The sequence below is a fragment of the Salvelinus sp. IW2-2015 genome, linkage group LG33 (assembly GCF_002910315.2).
Source record: "Salvelinus sp. IW2-2015 linkage group LG33, ASM291031v2, whole genome shotgun sequence".
In the NCBI taxonomy this organism is placed as follows: Eukaryota; Metazoa; Chordata; class Actinopteri; order Salmoniformes; family Salmonidae; genus Salvelinus; species Salvelinus sp. IW2-2015.
This window is the reverse complement of record NC_036872.1, coordinates 18,101,680-18,126,080: the sequence shown is the minus strand read 5'-3', so window position 1 is coordinate 18,126,080 and position 24,401 is coordinate 18,101,680. Positions and strand designations below refer to the sequence as shown.

Sequence of the window (24,401 nt, the reverse complement as noted above, 5' to 3'; positions counted from 1 at the left end):
AGAAATGATCAGACCTGTTTTGCACAGTGAGTTACTGCTTTAATCCAGAAGTTGTGTTTTGAAACATCTGACATGGGTCATTCATTAGCTTTCCCCTTCTCAATTTATCACATTGTTTTACTGTACAACACTATGATGTGAATGTTTTCAAACAGGTTTTGTTAATGCTTGGAGAAACACTGCACATGCTAATGCTTTGGATATGCCATTGGTTAAAACTGGAGTATTTTAATTATTTTTTTCTCTCCATTAGATGGGAGCTTAAAGACTTCCTTTAATGACAAACTGTGGCAGATTTATGAATAAACATTTAGTTTCGTTTTTTGTTTGACTAAATTCAGATGTATTTGTCATCATGGTTTATTGTGAAGTTTCACAAATGTTTCCTGTGCCTTTTACATCTTACATTGTAACATAAGCTGTAACATGAGCTCTAACCTGGATCTTGGCAGCTGCATATTTGTTTTAGCAGATGTCTTGAGATTTTGTTCTCATCATTGGAACTTTACTTTCGCTTTATTTTTCCAGTTGATCTGCAACAGTGTACATGTGTAATGCATTAGTAACCTAGTATTCTGCAAGCTTGATTGTAGTTATGCCATTAGTGATTAATCTGCCATTAGTAATATCAAATTTAACGTCAACATAATCCTGTGCAGGTGCTGGATTATTTAGACTGCATCTGTCTTGAGCCATAGATAATTTTTAACCAAAGTATAACTGTCTGATGTTGCCGTGGAAAGTGAATAAAAAGTATCGGGGGTAGGGAGTATAAGACATTTGGCCGTTGATATGTTAATAAATCGATTTCAAGAGAAGAGTTAAGATTCAGAAGACACTTCAGGAACTTCCATATATGGGCATTGTCTTCTGTATTGGAATGCAGACTTCGAGCAGGAACTCCATATATGGGCACAGAGCTCATATTGAAATGTGGCCCTGAACAGGAATGCCACACATCGGCACCAACTTTAATATTGCAATGCACCCCTGAAGCAGGAACACCGTATGGGCCCAGACACACATTGGAATGAGGCCATTACCAAATCTACATGTATGGACGTAGAGCTGTGACCATCCCAATTTGCATCCAATCTTCATTAGCCACAAGCCTGCATCACCTGAATCCCCTTGCTTAATCAACCACCCTCATAGTATTTAAATGGCATCCATTGTCAAGCCTTTGTACATTGGCCTAACAAACAGGCCATACTGCAAGTTTGTGATGAGCCATTGGCCCGCCACACTGTTGAGTCCCCCTCCTGGCTTRCTGCACAATGGTGGGCCAGCTCAACAKTMGTCCATGATGGGGTGCTGGCCCTGCCATCAGGCTCAGCACAACTAGGGGTTGACCCTGTCAGGAATCCAGGTACCAACAGTGATCACGACCAGGGGCTGGCCTCCCCGTCAACAATCCACAATCCGAGAAGCCAAACTTGTGAAATGCTTGATATTGTCGCAGTGACTGTCTTTCCATAGATTTAATGAAGGATCAGTTAGGTTGACTGGGCTGGAAAAACATGTTCTAGACTARAGACTGGTTTCACTTACTATGGAGCTCAATGCATACGTTCTCATTATGACATTTAGAATAGGTCATAAGGCTATGATTTTGGTACAAAATGCCTTTTCAAAATTGTTCTACAATTMAGCTGCAATGGATTGAATATCCACTCTGAATACACCAGAATCATCTGMCAGTAAGACCAATTCTTAAAAAGACAGGCAGTGAGTAATGCCACTGGACAAAACTTGGTTGCTGATTTCGCTCCTTATATTTGTTTGGTTATTTATTTGTAATCTGTCTTCCAGTTGTCATTTTTGAGTGCAATCAGCATCGATCCATCAAATGTTCCTTTCAGAATAACATCTTYGTTTGATCCAAAGAGATACTAACTAGAACGATATCAATGGAGGTCATGATAGGSWGCTTGGCATGCTTTGCAAAATGGAGAACCRTTTCACAGCCATTTGCCAGATATCAGGGATTTCTTTACAATTAATTTGCCTGATACCTTTGATTAAAATCTTAGCCTTTACCATAATTTTGTGTATAGATCATGTAAATTGCTATCAGGGCTTGTTTTCCCCAAAGGGACATTTATTTCATTTGATCAGTAGATACTTGCCATGTAAATTTAAATAAATATACTTTTTTTTTAAGTGTACAGACTTGCTAACTTGAAATTCAGGACCAGCCTTTTAAAATAGATGCATTTCAAATGTGATATCTGTATGTGATTTAAGACTTTCCAACACCATAACTCTTTTCTTGACTATAAAAATATTTAATCAAATCGAAGACCATTCTTGATACACAAACTGTTGACTGTGGAAAAACCCAGCAGCGTTGCAGTTCCTGACACAAACTGGTGGCCCTGGTATCTACTACCATACCCTGTTCAGAGGCACTTAAATATTTGGTTGTGCCCATTCCCCCTGTGAATGGCACACACAATCCATGTCTCAATTATCTCAAGGCTTAGAAATCCTTCTTTAACTTGTCTCCTCCCCTTCATCTACACTAGGTATTCCCAAACTGGGGTACGCCAAATAAAAATGTGATTCACATAAAAATAAAAATAAACGTAAAAAAAAAACATCCTTCACATTTTCAAACAGTCCATTTATATTTTTCCAATGGGGCTATACATTTTCCCTTTTTTTCTCACCTTTAGTAGCCTRGTTTCACTGCCAAAAATACAATTAAACCATCTAGTGTTCACCGAAGTAACAACACAATGTCAAATACAGGTAGCCTAGTCAAATAATTGGGGCGGCAGGTAGCCTAATAGTTAGAGCGTTGGACTAGTAAATTAAAGGTTGCAAGATCGAATCCCCGAGCTGACAAGGTAAAAATCTGTCATTCTGCCCCAGAACAAGGTGCAGAACCATCATTGAAAATAATAATTTGTTCTTAACTGACCTGCCTAGTTAAATAAATGTAAACATGTTTACATCCAATCACATTAACTGTTACTCTCTCACGGMAATTCCACTAACYGTCCGTATGTAGCCAAACGTAGCTGCTGCTCATGTTGGTATCTGTACTGATGGTGCAAAAGCCATGACAGGGAGACAGTGGAGTGGTAACGCGTGTGCAAGCAGTTGCTCCCGACGCCACTTGGGTACACTGCAGCATCCACCCGAGAGGCTCTTGCTGCCAAGCCTGACAGCTTGAAAGATGTTTTGGACACTACAGTAAATATGGTTAACTTTGTTAAAGCAAGGCCCCTGAACTCTCATGTATTTTCTGCACTATGCAATGATATGGGCAGCGACCATGTAACGCTTTTACAACATACAGAAGTGAGCTGGTTATCAAGGGGCAAAGTATTGACACGTTTTCTTTACTGACCATAATRTTCACTTGTCTGACCGGTGCACAACTGAGCAAGAGGAAAAGTACATTAGTGTCTAGTTTGAGAAACAGMCACCTCTTCACTGTTGYCGTTGAGACTGGTGTTTTGCGGGTACTATTTAATGAATGCTGCCAGTTGAGGATGTGTGAGGTGCTGACTCCYGGAGGCTGGCCTTCTAGGCAGAGTTCTTTTTCCCATCTTAATCTTTTCTTTTTATTGGCCAGTCTGAGATATGGCTTTTTCTTAACAACTCTGTCTAGAAGCCCAGCATCCCGGAGTTGCCTCTTCACTGTTAACGTTGAGACTGGTGTTTTGCGGGTTCTATTTAGTGAAGCTGCCAGTTGAGGACTTGTGAGGCATCCGTTTCTCAAACTTGACACTCTAATGTACTTGTCTTCTTGCTCAGTTGTGCACCGGGGCCTTCCACTCTTTCTTTACTGGTTAGAGACAGTTTGCGCTGTTCTGTGAAGGGAGTAGTATACAGCATTGTACAAGATCTTCAGATTCTTGGCAATTTCTCACATGGAATAGCCTTAATTTCTCAGAACAAGAATAGACTGACGAGTTTCAGAAGAAAGGTCTTTGTATCTGGACATTTTGAGCCTGTAATCGAACCCACAAATGCTGATGCTCCAGATACTCAACTAATCTAAAGAAGGCCAGTTTTATTGCTTCTTTAATCAGGACAACAGTTTTCAGCTGTGCTAACATAATTGCAAAAGGGTTTTCTAATGATCTATTAGCCTTTTTAAAATGATCAACTTGGATTAGCTAACACAACGTGTCATTGGAACACAGGAGTGATGGTTGCTGATAATGGGCCTCTGTATGCCTATGTAGATATTCCATTAAATCAGCAGATTCCAGCTACAATAGTCATTTACAACATTAACATTGTCTACACTGTATTTGACAAATTCTGTTATTTTAATGGACAACATGTGCTTTCTTTGAAAAACAAGGACATTTCTATGTGACCCCAAACTTTTGAACGGTAGTGTATGTATGTACAGTTGAAGTCGGAAGTTCACATACACCTTAGCAAAATACATTTAAACTCAGTTTTTCACAATTCCTGGCATTTAATCCTAGTAAAAATATCCTTGTCTTGGTCAGTTAAGATCACCACTTTATTTTAAGAATGTGAAATGTCAGAATAATAGAGTGATTTATTTCAACTTGTTCATCATGTTCCCACTGGTCAGAAGTTTACATAGATACACTCAATTAGTATTTGGTAGCATTGCTTTAAATTGTTTAACTTGGGTCAAACGTTTTCGGTTAGCCTTCCACAAGCTTCCCGCAATAAGTTGTGTGAATTTTGGCCCATTCCTCCTGACAGAGCTGGTGTAACTGAGTCAGGTTTTTAGCCTCCTTGTGTAACGGATGTGAAATGGCTAGCTAGTTAGCGGTACGCGCTAATAGCGTTTCAATCGGTTACGTCACTTGCTCTGAGACTTGAAGTAGGGTTTCCCCTCTGCAAGGGCCTCGGCTTTTGTGGAGCGATGGATAACGATGCTTCGTGGGCGACCGTTGTTGATGTGTGCAGAAGGTCCCTGGTTTGCGCCCGTGTCGGGGCGAGGGGACGGTTTAAAGTTATACTGTACACTTGCTCGCACATGCTTTTTTCAGTTCTGCCCACTATAGGGTTGAGTCAGGGCTTTGTGATGGCCACTCCAATACCTTGACTTTGTTGTCCTAAGCCATTTTGCTACAAACCTTGGAAGTATGCTTGGGGTCATTGTCCATTTGAAGACCCATTTGTGACCAAGCTTTAACTTCCTGACTGATGTCTTGAGATGTTGCTTTCAATATATCCACATAATTTTCATTCCTCATGATTCCATCTATTTTGTGAAGTGCACCAGTCCCTCCTCCAGCAACGCACCCCCACAACATGATGCTGCCACCCCCGTGCTTCATGGTTGGGAGGGTGTTCTTTGGCTTGCGAGCGTCCCCCTTTTTCTCAAACATAACCATGGTCATTATGGTCAAAAAGTTATATTTTTGTGTCATCAGACCAGAGGACATTTTTTTTGTCCCCATGTGCAGTTGCAAACCATTGTCTGGCTTTTTTTATGGCGGTTTTGGAGCAGTGGCTTCTTCCTTACTGAGCGGCCTTTCAGGTTATGTCGATATAGACTCGTTTTACTGTGGATATGTATACTTTTGTACCTGTTTCCTCCATCTTCACAAGGTCCTTTGCTGTTGTTCTGGGATTGAATTTGCACTTTTCGCACCAAAGTACATTAATTTCTAGGTGACAGAAACGCGTCTCCTTCCTGAGCGGTATGACGGCTGCGTGTCCCATGGTGTTTATACTTGCGTACTATGTTTGTACAGATGAACGTGGTACCTTCAGGCATTTGGAAATTGCTCCCAAGGATGAACCAGAACTTGTGGAGGTCTAAAAAAAAAAATCTGAGGTCTTGGCTGATTTCTTTTGATTTTCCCATGGTGTCAAGGAAGAGACACTGAGTTTGAAGGTAGGCCTTGAAATACATCCACAGGTACACCTCAAATTGACTCAAATGATGTCAATTAGCCTCAGAAGCTTCTAAAGCCATGACATCATTTTCTGGATTTTTCCAAGCTGTTTAAAGGTACAGTCAATTTAGTGTATGATAACTTTTGACCCGCTGGAATTGTGATACAGTGAAATAATCTGTCTGTAAACAATTGTTGGAAAAATTACTTGTGTCATGCACAAAAGTAATGTCCTAACCGACTTGCCAAAACTATAGTTTGTTAAGACATTTGGGGAGTGGTTGAAAATCAAATTTTAATGACTCCAACCTAAGTGTATGTAAACTTCAGATTTCAACTATATATATATATATAGACTGCTCAAAAAAATAAAGGGAACACTAAAATAACACATCCTAGATCTGAATGAATGAAATATTCTTATTAAATACCTTTTTCTTTACATAGTTGAATGTGCTGACAACAAAATCACACAAATTATCAATGGAAATCAAATTATTCAACCCATGGAGGTCTGGATTTGGAGTCACACTCAAAATTAAAGTGGAAAACCACACTACAGGCTGATCCAACTTTGATGTAATGTCCTTAAAACAAGTCAAAATGAGGCTCAGTAGTGTGTGTGGCCTCCACGTGCCTGTATGACCTCCCTACAACGCCTGGGCATGCTCCTGATGAGGTGGCGGATGGTCTCCTGAGGCATCTCCTCCCAGACCTGGACTAAAGCATCGCCAACTCCTGGACAGTCTGTGGTGGAACGTGGCGTTGGTGGATGGAGCGAGACATGATGTCCCAGATGTGCTCAATTGGATTCAGGTCTGGGGAACGGGCGGGCCAGTCCATAGCATCAATGCCTTCCTCTTGCAGGAACTGCTGACACACTCCAGCCACATGAGGTCTAGCATTGTCTTGCATTAGGAGGAACCCAGGCCAACCGCACCAGCATATGGTCTCACAAGGGGTCTGAGGATCTCATCTCGGTAACTAATGGCAGTCAGGCTACCTCTGGGGAGCACATGGAGGGCTGTGCGGCCCCCAAAGAAATGCCACCCCACACCATGACTGACCCACGCCAAACCGGTCATGCTGGAGGATGTTGCAGGCAGCAGAAGGTTCTCCACGGCGTCTCCAGCCTCTGTCACGGCTGTCACGTGCTCAGTGTGAACCTGCTTTCATCTGTGAAGAGCACAGGGCGCCAGTGGCGAATTTGCCAATCTTGGTGTTCTCTGGCAAATGCCAAACGTCCTGCACGGTGTTGGGCTGTAAGCACAACCCCCACCTGTGGACGTCGGGCCCTCATACCACCTCATGGAGTCTGTTTCTGACCGTTTGAGCGACACATGCACATTTGTGGCCTGCTGGAGGTCATTTTGCAGGGCTCTGGCAGTGCTCCTCCTGCTCAAAGGCGGAGTTAGCGGTCCTGCTGCTGGGTTGTTGCCCTCCTACGCCTCCTCCACGTCTCCTGATGTACTGGCCTGTCTCCTGGTAGCGCCTCCATGCTCTGGACACTACGCTGACAGACACAGCAAACCTTCTTGCCACAGCTCGCATTGATGTGCCATACTGCATGAGCTGCACTACCTGAGCCACTTGTGTGGGTTGTAGACTCCGTCTCATGCTACCACTAGAGTGAAAGCACCGCCAGCATTCAAAAGTGACCAAAACATCAGCCAGGAAGCATAGGAACTGAGAAGTGGTCTGTGGTCACCACCTGTAGAACCACTCCTTTATTGGGGGTGTCTTGCAATTGCCATAATTTCCACCTGTTGTCTATTCCATTTGCACAACAGCATGTGAAATTTATTGTCAATCAGTGTTGCTTCCTAAGTGGACAGTTTGATTTCACAGAAGTGTGATTGACTTGGAGTTACATTTGCTGTTGTTTAAGTGTTCCCTTTATTTTTTTGAGCAGTGTATATACTCCCTTGTCTCTGTAGTTTTCCATGTCTGGTCTAACAGGCTGGGTAACCAGGGGTAGATCAACTTTGTTACTAATATCAGAGATTAGGGATGTTTCTACTTTAGGTCTATAAAACCTTTTTTGGAACATAAACAATAATACATTTACATTACATTTAAGTCATTTAGCAGACGCTCTTATCCAGAGCGACTTACAAATTGGAAAGTTCATACATATTCATCCTGGTCCCCCCGTGGGAATTGAACCCACAACCCTGGCGTTGCAAGCGCCATGCTCTACCAACTGAGCCACACGTTCAAGATTATACGCTTATCTAGAACGCTTGGCCCCACTACATCCTGCTAACTGTAGCTGCCCCAGAGAACTCAACYTGTCAAGTTTATTTTACAAGCAGAAAAGTAAACAAAGTGTACTTTAAGACAAAAAGTGGGGTTGCATGTAGCCTAGTCAGTGTATGGAAAAMAAAAACAGTATATACATTACTTGCATACATGGTACAGAAATAGTACTGTAAAGATGACCAGTTTCACGTCAATGTTCCATCAGAGGGCGCCTAGTCAGAGTGGAAGAGGTGGAATGTTCTGTCAGAGATATCTCTGGTTCTGTTCATGATGTTATGAGACGAGTTTCCTGTGTGCCGAGCTCTCATTCAGTAGTGATTCGATTCTATTCTACTTCCTCCATAAAGTAGCTAGGACGGGCGTTTCACAGCTAGCACAAGTGTTTGCGCGAAAGAAAGATGGCAGTGAACTTAAGTAAAAACGGAATTTCCCTGACAAATGCTTACAAAGAGGTTGTAGATGAGAAATCCAACACCAACTGGTAAGGACGGTAGCTAGCTTTAATTGCCTCGCCATAACATGTTGCATCCGCTATGTTTAAGTAGCTAGCTAACATGTATTTCCTCTCGTACTTAGCTATCATATCAGTTAGCTAGCTCGCTAGTTGTGAAATGAAAATGAATTGTGTTACAACGAAGCAGTATGATGATTATTGCCATGTTTCTTCGAGGTAAATCTGATGACCTTGTTGTCTGGCAATTTCCTTAGCTTGTTAACTAGCTATCTAACGTTAGCTAACTAGTTAATGATGGTGCTATATAACATGACTGTTAGCCTATTTGAGTTACCTGTTTGCGMTTTTTTATTTTATTGGATTCATTCACATTGCAATGCCTAAACTTGTATGCAGCTAACTAATTTGGCTAATGTTAGTCAGAATTTGTACTAGAGAAWATACGTTTCTGGAGCATCAAGTTAATTTTCTGTGTCACTGTTCAAATAAAACCTGTTGGTGTCSGTGTTTAAACATGACCCTAATTAACCTGCTTTAGTTGACAAGACTGGGTTTATCAAACCCAGAGGGTTTTAGTCGTAGCACACATCCTGTTGCTGAATTAAAAGTTCTTTAGGTCAACCATGGCATGGGGACCAGACTTGGCTAACTAAAAGAGGAAGCTCTCATACGTGTTTTTAGACATTTCTCACCATATAATTACACCGAACAAAAATAAACGCAACATGCAACAATTTCAAAGATTTTACGGAGTTACAGTTCAAAAAGAAAATCGGTCAATTGAAATTAACTCATTCGGCCCTAAGCTATGAATTTCACATGACTGGGAATATAGGTATGCATCTGTTAGTCACAGATACCTTTAAAAAAAAATGTAGGGGCATGGATCAGAACCAGGTGTGACCACCATTTGCCTCATGCAGCGTGACACATCCTTTGCATAGAGTTGATAAGGCTGTTGATTGTGGAATGTTGTTCCACTCCTCTTCAATGGCTGTGCGAAGTTGCTGATATTGGCGGGAACTGGAACATGCTGTTGTACACGTCGATACAGAGCATGCCAAACATGCTCAATGGTTGACATGTCTAGTGAGTATGCAGACTATGAAAGAATGGGGACATTTTCAGCTTCCAGGAATTGTGTACAGGGCTGTGCATTATCATGCTGAAACATGAGCGGATGACTGGCACGACAATGMGCTTCAGGATCTCATCATGGTATCTCTATGCATTTAAGTTTCCATCGATTTTAAAATGCAATTGTGTTCATTGTCCATAGCTTATGCCTGCCCATACTATAACGCCACCATGGGGCACTCTGTTCACAACGTTGACATCAGCAAACCGCTTGCCCACATGTCGCCATACATGCTGTCTGCCATCTGCCCGGTACAGTTGACACCGGGATTCATCTGTAAAGAGCACACTTCTCCAGCGTGTCAGTGGCCATCGAAGGTGAGCATTTGCCCACTGAAGTCGGTTATGTCACCAAACTTCAGTCAGGTCAAGACCCTGGTGAGGACGACGAGCACGCAGATGAGCTTCCCTGAGACGGTTTGACAGTTTGGGCAGAAATAATTTGGTTGTGCAAACCCACAGTTTCATCAGCTGTCCGGATGGTTGGTCTCAGATGATCCCGCAGGTGAAGAAGCTGGATGTGGAGGTCCTGAGCTGGCGTGGTTACACGTGAGGCCGGTTGGATGTATGCCAAATTCTCTAAAACGACATTGGAGGTGAATTATGGTAGAGAAATGAACATTCAATTCTCTGGCAACAGCTCTGGTGGACATTCCTGCAGTCAGCATGCCAATTGCARGCTCCCTCAGCTTGAGGCATCTGGTATTGTGATACAACTGCACATTTTTTTTTTGTGATATTTTATTGTCCCCAGCACAAAGTGCACTTGTAAGGATCATGCTATTTAATCAGTTTCTTGAAATGCTACAACTGTTAGGTGGATGGATTATCCTGGCAAAGGAGAAATGCTCACTAACAGGGATGTWAACAAATGTGTGCACAATTTTTAAAGCAATAAGCTTTTTGTGAGTATGGAACATTTCTGGGATATTTCACCTCATAAAACATGGGACCAACGCTTTACATATTTTTGTTCCGTATACATAGTAATGCACTATTACAAAAGCTCTACATTTTGCACACTTTAAGTTGCACTATGCTGAAATCGCCATTTCCTGTTTGTTCAAATTCTAATAGTTTGCCTAATTTCAGTATATGTGACAATACAAGCAAGTATAGTGTACCATCTAAACCCGAAAAGATAGTATTTTCAGCTCTTTGAAGCTGATGTACAAAACCGAAAGTAAAAGATGCAAAAATGAAACTTAAGAACGGGAAGCATAGAAATAGCTCACATAGACTCCCGAGTGGCGCAGTGGTCTAAGGCACTGCATTGCGGTGCTTGAGGCTTCTTTAAAGACCCGGGTTTGATCCCGGGCTGTGTCGCGACCGGGAGACCAATGAGGCGGTGCACAATTGGCCCAGCGTCTTCCGGGTTAGGGGAGGGTTTGGCTGGCTGGGATGTACTTGTCCCATTGCGCTCTAGCAACTCCTGTGGRGGGCATGGCACATGCGCGCTGATTTTGGTTGCCAGTTGTATGTTGTTTCCTCTTGACACATTGGTGCGGCTGGCTTCCGGGTTAAGCGATCAGTGTCAAGAAGCAGTGCGGCTTGGCAGGGTTGTGTTTCGGAGGATGCATGGCTCTCGACCTTCGCCTCCGTACGGGAGTTGCCGCGATGGAACAAGGCTGTAACTACCAATTTGGCTATCATGAAATGGAACAGATCTACCGCTTCTTTGACTTGCTTTCGATGAGGATGATAGATCTATATCTCACTTTTCAATGTGAATTTGGTGGGTCACCCAAAAAGTTACATATTGCAGCTTTAATGGTTCCGATCCGAAGTTATGCAGTTCAATCAAGTGTCATGTTTTGAGTAAGGCACATCACTTAGCCAGGTTGCTTCAGGATGCTATTCTGCAATAGCTTGCTAAGTGTGGTTGTGAATACTGATGCTGACAGTCTGTTTAAACTGCTTATTAGGCTASCAATCTACAATTTTGCAATGGTTGTGTGATCCTGTAACCTGGTGTTCTTCTCTGCAGGGCCTTGTTCACCTACGAGGGGAACACTAATGATATACGATTGGCAGAGAAGGGAGGTGAGTGTGGTAGACAGAATCCAAGAAAGGCTCCAACATGTAAATATATTCTGTTTGGTTTTGAGTCTGCAATGTTGTCTGAGATCATCACCCTCACTTATGGTGTGCAACTGAATTGCTCTCAAAGCACTGTAAGGCAATTTAAAAGATGCAAGTAAAGGTAAATGTTAATCTTTTGCAGTAGTGGCACATTTTTATTGTTTGGGTAAGTCTCCCAGACAGGTTTCTTTCAGAAGATAACTATTTGCATATGTGAAAAGAAAGATAACCAAGCATGTGTAATGTAGTAGAGGAAAATATTTACATTTTAGTCATTTAGCAGACGCTCTTATCCAGAGCGACTTAGGMTAGAGTTAGTGCYTTCATTTTAAGGTAGCAAGGTGAGACGACCACATGTCAGTCATAGTAAGTTGGCAAAAAATGTCCTCAAAGTAGCTATCATTAAGTAGAAAGTGTACCCAAACGCGCTTTAGCCAAGATTGAAAAATAAGAGAATCAGGTGCTTGACTGAGGGACATGAAAATCCCKAAAAGAATCCTTGCCCCKGGACACTTCAACAGGTGACTATCCAGGAATAAAAAGAAAATGAGCACTCTGTTTCTGCATAGATCTGATAATTAATTGACGTGGTATACAAAAAGGCTTACGCTGGTSTATTCGCCTTTTCGGGGGGCAGGGCGATTAATCAAGATACTTACAACTAGGGTTGGAAACTTTGCAGTAAAATTCCAGAATGTTTCCAAAAATTTTCCAATGGAAATTAGGCCCTGGAATTTGGGGGATTTTGCTAAAAATTCATCAAAAAAAGTTTGCTTATACCAGTGAACTTTTTTTTGTGAGATACACAAGGCAATTCTAGGTCTTGTGGCATATTTTGGTTAAACTATCCCCAATTCAATGGAATTGCAACCTTCTGCATGCACAGTGRATTCTTCCATCACATGTACAGCTGATTCTCAAGATCTTGCACACTGAGATGCTATTGAGCCCACACTACTACACTGTCTGAGCTAAGGACTACATGCTTTCTGGTAAGTTTTGATTACAATACTGGGTGGGGTGAATATATTTTATATGACATMAATGATTTTTTGTTAACTAGTAAATAGTAGCCTACAGCAAAGTGTGTTTAAATAATTTCTAACTTGTTAACAATTTCTGATGGTTKGTTTTTGCTACCATGTAGGTTTTAGATTGCTTGAGCCTGCTAACTGAGGAGTGTTAATTRACCTGTTTCCATACATGTTTCATTTTAAAACATTTATCATGCAAAGGAGTTGTTTAATCTAACTGCTTAACTATTTATCTGCATATGGAATTGTATTTGGGGTTTTCTCACTCATTTTTTTCCTAATCTTTACAGGGAAATGCTACGGCACCATCTGATGTGTGGAGACATTTCACTGCAGCTAATGTAGAAGGAAAAGCTGTGTACATTTGCAAATACTGTGCCAACTCATATGTGAAGAATGCAACAAAYATGCTGAATCATCTGGCCAAGTGCATAAAGTTCCCTCAGTTTTCACAACAAGCGACCTCTGACAAAAGTCCCTCTACTTCTATTCGAGGTGAAAYGGATGAATCAGACACTTTATCGATAGCAACAGCTCATGGTTCTCCTAGAATCAGAAGMTTTTTTTTCACTCAATGGAGGAACATAGTCAGAAATGSTGATGAATGTCTTGCTCGAGCTGTGTATGCAACTGGTTCACCTTTGATGCTCACAGGCATGGTGTATTGGAAGAGATTTCTGAATGTTCTTTGCCCAGCATGCACCCCTCCAACCAGACATYCGTTATCTACTCATTTTCTGGATGCAGAGTTCAACAGAGTTCAAGTGAAGGTCAAGCAAATCATAGAGAAAGCAGACTGTATTGCAATAATCTCTGGTGGGTGGTCGAATGTTCGTGGACAAGGAATAATTAACTACATCTCCACACCTAACCAGTATTCTACAAGCGCACAGACACAAGGGACAACAGACACACCGGTCTCTACATTGCAGATGAGCTGAAGGCAGTCATCAATAACCTTGGACCACAGAAGGTATTTCCACTGGTGACAGACAATGCTGCGAACATGAAGGCTGCTTGGTCTAAAGTGGAGGAGTCCTACCGTCACATCACACCSATTGGCTGTGCTGCTCATGCATTGAATCTGCTCCTCAAGGCCATCATGGCACTGAAAACAATGGATACAGTACAAGAGAGCCAAGGAAATGGTTAGGTATGTGAAGGGTCATCAAGTTATAGAAGCAATCTACCTCACCAAGCAAAGTGAGAAGAATAAGAGCACCACATTGAAGCTGCCCAGCGACACCCATTAGGGTGGTGTTGTCATCATGTTTGACAGTCCTGGGGGGGAAGGCGTCTCTCCAAGAAATGGTCATATCATAGRCTGCCGATATGGACAATCCCATCAAGAGGATCCTCCTGGATGATGTATTTTGGGAGAGAGTGGTATGCAGCCTGAAACTCCTGAAACCTAAAGCAGTAGCCATTGCACGGATTGAGGGAGACAATGCCATCCTGTCTGATGTTCAGACTCTGCTTGCAGATGTAAGAGAAGAAATCCGTACTGCCCTGCCCACTTCACTGTTGCTCCAAGCAGAGGAAACTGTAGTTCTGAAATACATCAAAAAGCGTGAAGACTTCTGCCTGAAGCCCATACACGCCGCAGCGTACAWGTTGGACCCCAAGTATGCAGAAAAGAGCATCCTGTCGTGTGCAGAGATTAACAAGGCCTATGGTGTCATTTCATTTCACCTATGGTGTCACTTCATTTCATGAAGCTGCCAGTTGAGGACTTGAGGTGTCTGTTTCTCAAACTAGACACTAATGTACTTGTTCTCTTGCTCAGTTGTGCACCGGGGCCTCCCACTCCTCTTTCCATTCTGGTTGGAGCCAGTTAGCGCTGTTCTGTGACGGGAATAGTACACAGCGTTGTACGAGATCTTCAGTTTCTTGGTAATTTCTTGCATGGAATAGCCTTCATTTCTCAGAACAAGAATAGACTGATGAGTTTCAGGAGAAAGGTCTTTGTTTCTGGCCATTTTGAGCCTGTAATCGAACCCATAAATGCTGATGCTCCAGATACTCAACTAGTCTAAAGAAGGCCCGTTTTATTGCTTCTTTAATAAAAACAGTTTTCAGCTTTGCTAACATAATTGCAAAAGTGTTTTCTAATGATCAATTAGCCTATTAAAATGATCAACTTGGATTAGCTAATACAACGTGCCATTGGAACACAGGAGTGATGGTCGCTGATAATGGGCCTCTGTACGCCTATGTCGATATTCCATTAAAAACCTGCAGTTTCCAGGTACAATAGTCATTTACAACACTAACAATGTCTACATCGTATTTCTGATTAATTTTGTTATTTTAATGGACAACATGTGCTTTTCTTTAAACTTGAATTTCTAAGTGACCCCAAACTTTTGAACGGTAGTGTATGTTGAAAATGTTTTTGGGAGATGCGACGGATCATTCAATATTCCCTTTCTTTTGTTGTTCAGTGAAATCATCCCATGTGAAGAGTCAACTCATTTAATTAAAAGTTAAATTTGTTTAAAAAAAAATCTATTGGAAGGATTTAATAATTTGCAATTATGTCTACTTATGATCAGGTCAAATGTTTATGTTTCTGTCGCCATATGATATGGTAAATGTATCCAATGCAAAAAAACATCTACATTTAATTCCCACGGAAAGTTTCCACCTCTGAATATTCCCCAAAATCTGCAACCCTACTTACAACACACARACACTGTCAAAAATAGAGCATGTTGAAAAAGGGAGTCATTTGCCATATATTGTGTACATAATGTAGGCTATACACAGTAATGTACATGACAGACTTTGCATAGAACATAAATTCTACAATGTTCCCGATACTGGTGTGTTCAGATGGTGGACTGGAGGAACTYGTGGAGGAACTTAGCAGCGGTAAAATAATGTACGCTTTCTGCCGTGTCGAGGACCCAAACTCTGGCCTGTGCAAATACGTCCTGATCAACTGGGTGAGTGCTGCACTACACTCCCTTTTCTTCCAAAGGTGGCACTCCTCTGTATTTTGTAAATCAGGTTGTCAYGTTGAATGAATCTTATGAGTATTTGTGTTTCAGACTGGAGAAGGTGTGAAAGACGCCAGGAAAGGACTATGTGCCAATCATGTCAGCTCCATAGCTAATTTTCTCAAGGTAATATAATTTGGCATGGTTTAGACCCCTCCAACTCTGGACCTCSAAGCCAGTTCCACTGCATTTTTAAAAATTGTTCCCTTCAAATTAGGGACTGATTTAGACCTGGGACACCAGGTGTGTGCAATTCATTATCAGGTAGAACCGAACCAGCAGGCTCCGGACCTCGTAGGCTAATAGTTGAGTACCCCTGGTCTAGGCATTTTCTCCATACAGACTGCTTATGTTTAGTTAATGATCAAATCAACTACTTTTGGTCATGTAGTGTAATTGCGTAGTATGTGGACACCTGCTCATTGAACGTCTRATTCCAAAATCATGGACATGAATGGAGTTGGTCTCCCCTTTCATGCTATAGCCTCCACCCTTCTCGGAAGGCTTTCCACTAGATGTTGGAACATTGCMGAGGGAACTTGCTTCCATTCATCCACGAGCATTAGTGATGCCGGTTACTGATGTTGGACGATTGGGCCTAGCTCACAGTCGGCGTTCCAATTCATCCCAAAGGTGTTCAATCGGGTTGAGGTCAGGGCTCTGTGCAGGCCAGTCAAGTTCTTCCACACTYACCTCGACAAATCATTTCTGTATGGACCTCGCTTTGTGCATGGATTGTCATGCTGAAACAGGAAAGGGCCTTCCCCAAACTGTTGCCACAAAGTTGGAAGCACAGAATCATCTAGAATGTCATTGTCATGCTCGGCCAGGAGGAAACCCATTTCATGAAGCTCCCAACGAACAGTTATTTTGCTGACGTTGCTCCCAGAGGCAGTTTGGAACTCGGTAGTGAGTGTTTCCACCGAGGACAGATTATTTTTACGAGCTTCAGCACTTGGCTGTCACTTTTTGTCAGATTGTGTGGCCTACCACTTTGTGGATGAACCGTTGTTGCGCCAAGACGTTTCCACTTCACAATAACAGCACTTACAGTTGAGTGGGGCAGCTCTAGCAGGGCAGAAATTTGACGAATTTGACTAGTTGGAAAGGTGGCATCCTATGATGGTGCCACGTAGAAAGTCTGAGCTCTRCAGTAAGACCATTCTACTGCCAATGTTTGACTATGAAGTTTTCATGGCTATGTCCTCGATTTTATACACCTGTCAGCAACGGGTGTGGCTTAAAAAGTCGAATCCACTAATTTGAAGGGGCGTCAACATARATTTGTGCATATACACTTGCAACACTAACCTCAACAGAACATGAAATTAAGAACAATTGCAGGAAAGACTGACACCCCTGTTAGTGCCAGTAATAGCTTTTGAGTGTTAGAGTTAAGCAGAAGTTGGATGCTACTTATGGTGAATTATTGGTTGTGGTTTCTGAATCAGCTCTTGAAGTGATCTGTTATCAGTTGTTATCATGAAAGTCACCTTGCTAACTGCATGTCAACAAATCCTATGGGTGGTGGCTGTCATATCAAATATCCCTCCTGTTGACAGCCCTTTCATGGCCTTATCTGGCTGAAATGTGTGACGTGTGTTGTTTGTAGCTAAAATGTCTGCTGTAATTCCAGGGAGCCCATGTCACAATAAACGCCCGTGCAGAGGAGGATGTGGAACCTGAGGCTATTATGCAAAAGGTGGCCAATGCATCAGGGGCCAACTACAGCTTCCACAAAGAGTCCAACAAGTTCCGAGACGCTGGTCCCCAGGGACCTGTGGTACGTACCAAATATATCATCTTATCCTTTTAGAAATTAAAATCAGAACATTTTAGTTATGCATTGAGTTTGTTTCATCAGATGTTAAGTGTCTGTAGACATGTTTTGTACWGGCAGGTTGCACTGTTAGGCAAGTTGCTTTGTGGTCAGATAAATTCTCATATCTAATTTGTTTCGGTTAATCACTTGTCTGCCTGTGGACATTTTTGGTAAGATTCYTTGCACAAGGCTGCGGATGAGAGATTCTCAGTGTGGGTTTGTTTCCAACATGTTGGATGTTGTGACTTGCAGAGCTGGTTGTTTACAATGACTCWTGTGCAGTAGAATCCAGGGGCTTAGTTGAGCTCATGATTGTTGGCCAGGGCTGGAGCCAGAGAGGCCAGGCCAGGACAGGCTGTTTAAAGCCTGTTAACTCGGCATAATAAACCGACATGCTGTGTCAGTACTGGATCTAGGTGGGGGGTTGGTGTCTATGAGTGCCAATTTGTTTTTTGTTGTGTTTAACTAACGCTTGTATTTTGTTGTGACAGGGCTCTGTGTATCAGAAGACCAACGCCATGTCTGAAATCAAACGGACCAATAAAGACAACTTCTGGGCGCAGGCAGAGGTGAGTCAGCCCCAACACCTTACTGCCACTACAGGGACTCCATGGTGTCCCCCTCCCAGAGTGCAAAGAACCTTGGCGTGGCTCCAGCAGGTTAATGCTCTACAACATCCGTAGAGTATGACCCTACCTCACACAGGAATGGCGCAGGTCCTAATCCAGGCACTTGTCCTATCCCATGTAGAATACTGCACYTAACTCYCTGTTGGCTGGGCTCCCCGCTTGTGCCATCAACCTTCCTAAGTTCTCCATGTCGCCACGCTCCTCCGCACACGCCACTGGCGTCCAGTCGAAGCTTACATCATCTTCCAGACCCTGGTACTTACCTACAGAGCAGCAATGTGAAGCCCCTCCTTACCTTCAAGCTATGCTCAAACACTATATCCCAAACCAAGCARGCCACCTCTGGTCTCTTGGCCCTCCCACCCCTACAGGAGGGCAGCTCCCACTCAGCCAGTCAAAACTATTCTGTCCTGGCATRCCAATGGTGGAACAAGCTTCCCCCTAAAGTCAGGACAGCGGAGTCCCTGCCCATCTTCTGAAAACGTTTGAAAACCTACCTCTGAAGAGTATCTTAAATAACTCTCACATGCTTTTCTTATTAGCACTGACTTTGCTCATGAGGGAAAATGTACTTGATACGATTGTGATGTTGTCTCACCTGGTTATCTTAAGATMAATGAACTAATTGTGAGTCGCTCTGGATAAGAGCATCTGCTGAATGACAAATACTGGTTAGATTTGCTTGTGTTGCTCAGCTTGTTCTGATTAAATAGTCCTTTATGACAGTGCATACCCTAACCTGGTCTCGTGTTCTGTGTGTCTCAGAAAGATGAGGAGAAGCGGCAGCGGGAGGAGCGCAGCAAGGCAGACGAAGAGCGCCAGAAGCTGGAGAAAGATCGGAAGGATCGAGAGGTCAAGGAGGCAACTCTCAGAGAGAATAGAGACAAGGAGAGGGCCTCTATGATTGACCAGCAGAAGTGAGTAAAATGGTGGTTAGTAAACTTAGCTGGAGGTGGTTATCTTATCGAGTTGACCTTATTAAGACAGCCAGGTTTCCATTAAGTCTGCTTTTCCCATTTGTTTAACAGGAAGTTCCAGCAGCAGCAGGAAGCTGAGAGCAGAGACAATGAAAAACAACAATGGGTGAGTTGTCTGCTGACTCACAGCATGACAGGCCGGCTGACTGAGGTGAATTCAAATCAAATCCGCTATGTTTAACTGGTGTTTCATTCTCATGTAGGGGGCAGCAGATCCGTTTATGCAACATGCATCCTGCCAGAACTMGGTTCAAATACATGTGTATTTGTTATTTAAATAGGCCTACATATTTTCAAATAATGTAGCCTGACTCAGTTACTTCTATTGGAAGTATTTTCAAATAYTTTCCTATAAATAGRCTACTATTTAAATGTATTTTCAAATACTATTTAAATACCTGGGTTAAATGCATGGGAGTGTATTTGAGTCAGTATATTTTAAAATACATGTCAATACTTTCCAAGTTTATTTCCAAATGCATTCCAATATTCAACTATTAGGTTTTTTTCCCCAAAAAATTATCTGAGCACTTTCTTTGAAATGTATATAAAAGTAATTGAGATATTTGAACCCAGGTTTGCACCCCACCTAAATTATCTGTTTTAAATGTGAAGGCACACATTTAGGATGTAAATATAACACAAGAACAAACTATACAGAACCGGTAGGTGTAGCCTCGTGGGTAGTGTTGAATTATGTGTGGTGCATCATCAGGAGGAGCAGGAGAAGGACTTCCAGGCAGCTCAGAAGAAAGGGATGAAGCGTGGTGAATCTGTGGAGAAAGCCAATGTGAGTTAACTGTGGCCCCCTGTAGGTTTAATAATTGTTTAAAGGTTCCCTATACCCTGTGACTCAGAACCCTCTGTTTCCTGCTTCCCTTTCCATTGACACAACCAAATCTGTTTCTTGCTTGAATCTAAACTCGCCATAGCTTCACTTACCTTCATTTTCTTGTTTGTACATTCTTTCTGCTCTACTACCATCTACTGTGGTCATGACTTCTCATCTTTGAACATCATTCAGAACACCTTTATGCATACAGTAGATGGTATTGTGTTCTTTATTAAAGAGAACATCTGGAACGTTGCTATGGCTATACAATACCCAGTGTGTCTGTCTGACCACATGGTGTGTTTCAGGAGGCGGCCTCCCTGATCTCCCAGCGCTCTATGAACCCCAGAGAGATGTTCAAGCAGAGAGAGAAGGGCATGGCCCCCAGCGCTGCAGACACCGACACCCCTGCTGCTGCCCACACCCCTGCCAGCCCCCAGCCAGGTAAGCCACCAATGTATATAAACAGCAAACAGTTGTATTGAATAGTGTAGTTCTTAAAATTGTTTTTTCCATGAGTGTTTCCTAGCTGGGCTTTCTAGCTCTGTCAGGTGGGGGATGTGGTCGTGCAGTGAGATCAGGGGATTGTCTGGGCCATGTTGAAACATGCAGGAGGAGAATCTTGTCGCATTACTCTGCCTTCATCAACTTTAACTCATTGTCTCGTATCACATCTTGTCTCTAGTCCACATCTGCTTTGTGTTGTCTCTGCTCTGCTTGGTAACCTTCCCGGCCAACCTGTCTGTCTGCTCTGGTGTGTGTTTCTCAGGGCGTTTGAACAGCCCTTTTCTCTCTAAGCAACCATGCGAGCCTGAGCCGTCCCGCTTGCCCCTGCGCCAAGCCTCCCCTCTGCCAGCAGGCTCCGCCTCTCCTGTCCCTGCTGCAGGTCTGAGCTCACTCATACTGCTGACACAAACTGACCCTTTCCCAACACACACACACACACATACTTCACACGTAGGTGACTGAGTGACATACAATTGCTATGTTTGTGTTTTGGTCAAATATCTACCTGATGCTACTCGCTTTAAATCCATCAATCTAAATGATTAACCTGATGCTACTCCCTTTCATCTCTTGTTAATTCAATTTAACATCACCCTCATGGCTCATAGGCCATGTCCATCATTAGATCACTGTACATCATCAATCTCATCCAGTGTCTTGTTGTTTTCCATGAGACTTGACAGATGGTTTTGTAATTATTCAGTGTCTGAATATTTGAGTGCATGCTTTAGTATGTTTGTACACTGTGTGTATCTGTGCTCGTATATCATTTGTGTACGTTGTCATAATAAGAACCCAATGTGGATGAGCCCGTTGTGGATGAATCCACTCCCAGTGTGGGTGAGCCATGCCAGTCTGAGTGCTTGGATGAGCAGGATGCAACCCCTGAGGATCAGTGGCAAGATGAAGGTGGGCCCTGCTCCCCACACACCTCAGTCTAAACACACAACAGTCCGATTCATCTCATCTATGTTTCATCATGACCCTTTCTCTGGACACATTTCATAATTACTTTGTACTCTGGATCCCTGGTGCTGCTGCTGCCACCTGTTGGTAGAGAGGTATTCCTTTTCGGATAAAGACKATGTACTTTTTCTGTTTCAGTAAAGGCAACGGCAGCTCCCACTGAGCACAACCATGCCACAGAGCCAGCCCAAAACAACCTCTATGAGGAGCCCCCAGAGGTAAATATTTGTCAGCACATGAGCAGTGAGATTCATTATTTGTAAACAGCAGTAGTATACTTTTTAATCAGAAAATCCCATATCACAATCATTATTGAAATGCCATTCAAGTCAAGAGAACTTTGGTAAATATTTGTGCTTGGACTTAAATGTGAAGATCATTCTCAGAGGTATAGCACCCCTTGTTGTTTGCTCAGGTGGAAGAGAACACGAATGAGGTGGCTGCAAAGAAGACCGACCGAGGCGTCTGTGCCAGAGCTCTATACGACTACCAAGCTGGTAAGCATTGTTAGTCACAGCCTACTGACAATTTACAGTAGACACTCGGCCCACTGAACTGGMTCTCTGTGTGAACAACGTGTAACCGTGATGTTTTTCCCATATGGAGAATGTGGGTGAAACTGCTAGATGGAAAKTGGCAGTCAGTGAGCAGTGGTTACCCTAGAATTTTTTTCAGCAACTGTGGCAAATTTGTGGGGGAGGCATGGTTTTAGAGGCACTCTTCTTGGCCGCATAGACAATGTTTCTGTTTTAAAGCTAATTTCCTGAAATTCTACACATTTTGCCATGGSGCTGAGAGAAACTGCAGTTTCAAAGCTAATTTCCTGCAATTCTACACTTTGCAATGTCTTATGCCTTGTTTTTATGCTATCTGGGTGATTCAAACATAACAAAATCAATGGGAACCACATGCCATGACATTTTGGGAATTTCTGATTCTCTCGTTTTTATTTTGGTGAMTGTTAGTTCTCAAATATTATCTTATAAAAGAATATGTAGGTCCATTATCCTTTCTACATACTTTCTGTTTTTTTTAAGTGGGGTTCACGAAATCAGGGAAACAAACATTGGCGACGGAATAGACACCTTACAATAATACAGCAACAGATTTCCGAATGGACATGGTGATCTGAGGTATTACTCTTTTCATTTCACAGCTGATGAGACAGAGATTTCCTTCGATCCTGATGACATCCTCAATGGCATCGAGATGATTGACGAGGGCTGGTGGCGGGGCTATGGCCCAGATGGTCATTTTGGAATGTTCCCAGCCAATTACGTGGAGCTGGTCTAAGTCCATACCTTGCCCGCTCACTAGATCAGCATATAGGAGGCAGAAGAGAACACCCCCCCCCCAGAAGAATTTGGCAGTAGGAAAACTGCTAGCTCCAGAACACAGCATGTCAGAAGTAACTCAACAGTGAACTTTTCAGAGTCAATTGCTGAACTGTATCCTTCACATMATGGACCAATGTATGAACAGTGACCAGGGGGTGCTCAAATCTATCCCTGTTGAAGAGAGAAATTCCATTATTTCATTTATGTTGTGAGAACTTAGGTGGCATTGTTTAGGTTTTGATGAAAACCCATATACTGGCCAATCCCAAACTGAATCTCTTACCTTCTGTGATGCAGTAAATTGTCAGCCTTTTTTTAATGTTTCAATTCAAGATTCCATTGTGAACATTAATAGCACTTGTACATCACTTATCTTAAAGTGAAGCCAGTTTTGTTCCAGGTGTACTTTTTTTTTGTTATTTGTATCATTCACTCATGTCATGTTCAGGATAATAACATTTCATAGCTCACATAACGGTACCAAATATCATTTTTTTGCCTTTTCCTTAGACTGACGTTTTATGTGAGTTTGCTTAAATAATCCTGCMTGAATTTCAAACCATAGTTTGGTATTGCAGTTGAATATTTGAAAACCAAAATGTCCTATATTTGCTGTGCTCTCCTGTGTGGCTGAATTCAAGAAAAGATGGGGGTGAAAATGACACATTCATCATATCCTTGTGCAAAAGTATTATTATTTTTTAAATATGTAATGATTATGCTACAGAGCTTGTCCACATACCCTCCCTCCCTGCCCTCTTTAGTCCCTAGAGAATTTTAATGACTGACTGTTTCAGGGACCAGTTACACGAAACAAGGCAAGAGTAATCTTTCCTCTCGTGTTGTTGAATCGTCTTGTCATTATCTGTGTCTTGGGTACAATTTGTCTCTGCTTAACCTGTCTTTCACAGTCCAGCTTCCATCAAAATGCAGGTCTGTGAATGGCTTAATTTAGCAGGCTTAAGAGAGCCATGATCAGATGCTGTTATCATGTGAGACTGCCAAATGAGGGTAAAGGAGTGGGGTGATGATGCTGTCCTCTGGAAAGTGCTTTCTCTAATTCTAATCTGTGTGGAAACTTCATAACTGTTATGCAACTTCCCTGCTTTTTAACTTATAATGAAATCATTGCAATAAAAAGTTTGTGGGACATTGTCACTTTAAATAAAGATTAAGAAATTTAAAAAGGGTCACTGTAATTTCAAGGTGCATGATGTATCCGTTGGCCTTGTTTTTCAAGAGTATATTGTAATGCAAATACTTTCGTCATAATTAAAGAGTTCAAGTAAAATGTGTACAAGTCTTACGGCATCTTTTGTAAATGTTGGTTGTGGCGGCAGTAAGTTGATTTAAACATGGGAGGGCAGTAGAAGCTAGCTGAGAATTGAATGGTGTGCAAGGAGTGAACGCATTGGGGACATTCAAGGAGCAGGTACTGTTTGATACTGTTGCTACAGTTAGGAGTATCACTTTTAGTCTCATACATAATAAACCTTAGTTGTGATATATAT

At 42.4% G+C, this 24,401-nt stretch overlaps 1 protein-coding gene across 3 annotated transcripts; it reads left to right on the top strand.

Annotated features, from left to right (window-relative positions):
* Positions 1-8,365: 8,365 nt before the first annotated feature.
* On the top strand, positions 8,366-23,348 carry LOC111957682 (drebrin-like protein B). 3 transcript variants are annotated; one of them, XM_023978610.2, is made up of 15 exons: positions 8,366-8,592; positions 11,690-11,745; positions 15,654-15,766; positions 15,872-15,946; positions 17,457-17,603; positions 18,134-18,211; positions 19,037-19,188; positions 19,300-19,354; positions 19,964-20,038; positions 20,389-20,524; positions 20,850-20,966; positions 21,380-21,496; positions 21,692-21,771; positions 21,969-22,050; positions 22,710-23,348. In XM_023978610.2, the coding sequence occupies exons 1-15, from the start codon at positions 8,510-8,512 to the stop codon at positions 22,844-22,846; spliced, it is 1,503 nt and encodes a 500-aa protein (XP_023834378.1). In that variant the 5' UTR covers positions 8,366-8,509; the 3' UTR covers positions 22,847-23,348. The 3 variants fall into 3 exon arrangements, with proteins under 3 accessions (XP_023834378.1, XP_023834379.1, XP_023834380.1); XM_023978611.2 differs by lacking the exon at positions 20,850-20,966; XM_023978612.2 differs by lacking the exons at positions 8,366-8,592; positions 11,690-11,745 and adding an exon at positions 14,244-14,711.
* The last annotated feature ends 1,053 nt before the right edge of the window (positions 23,349-24,401 follow it).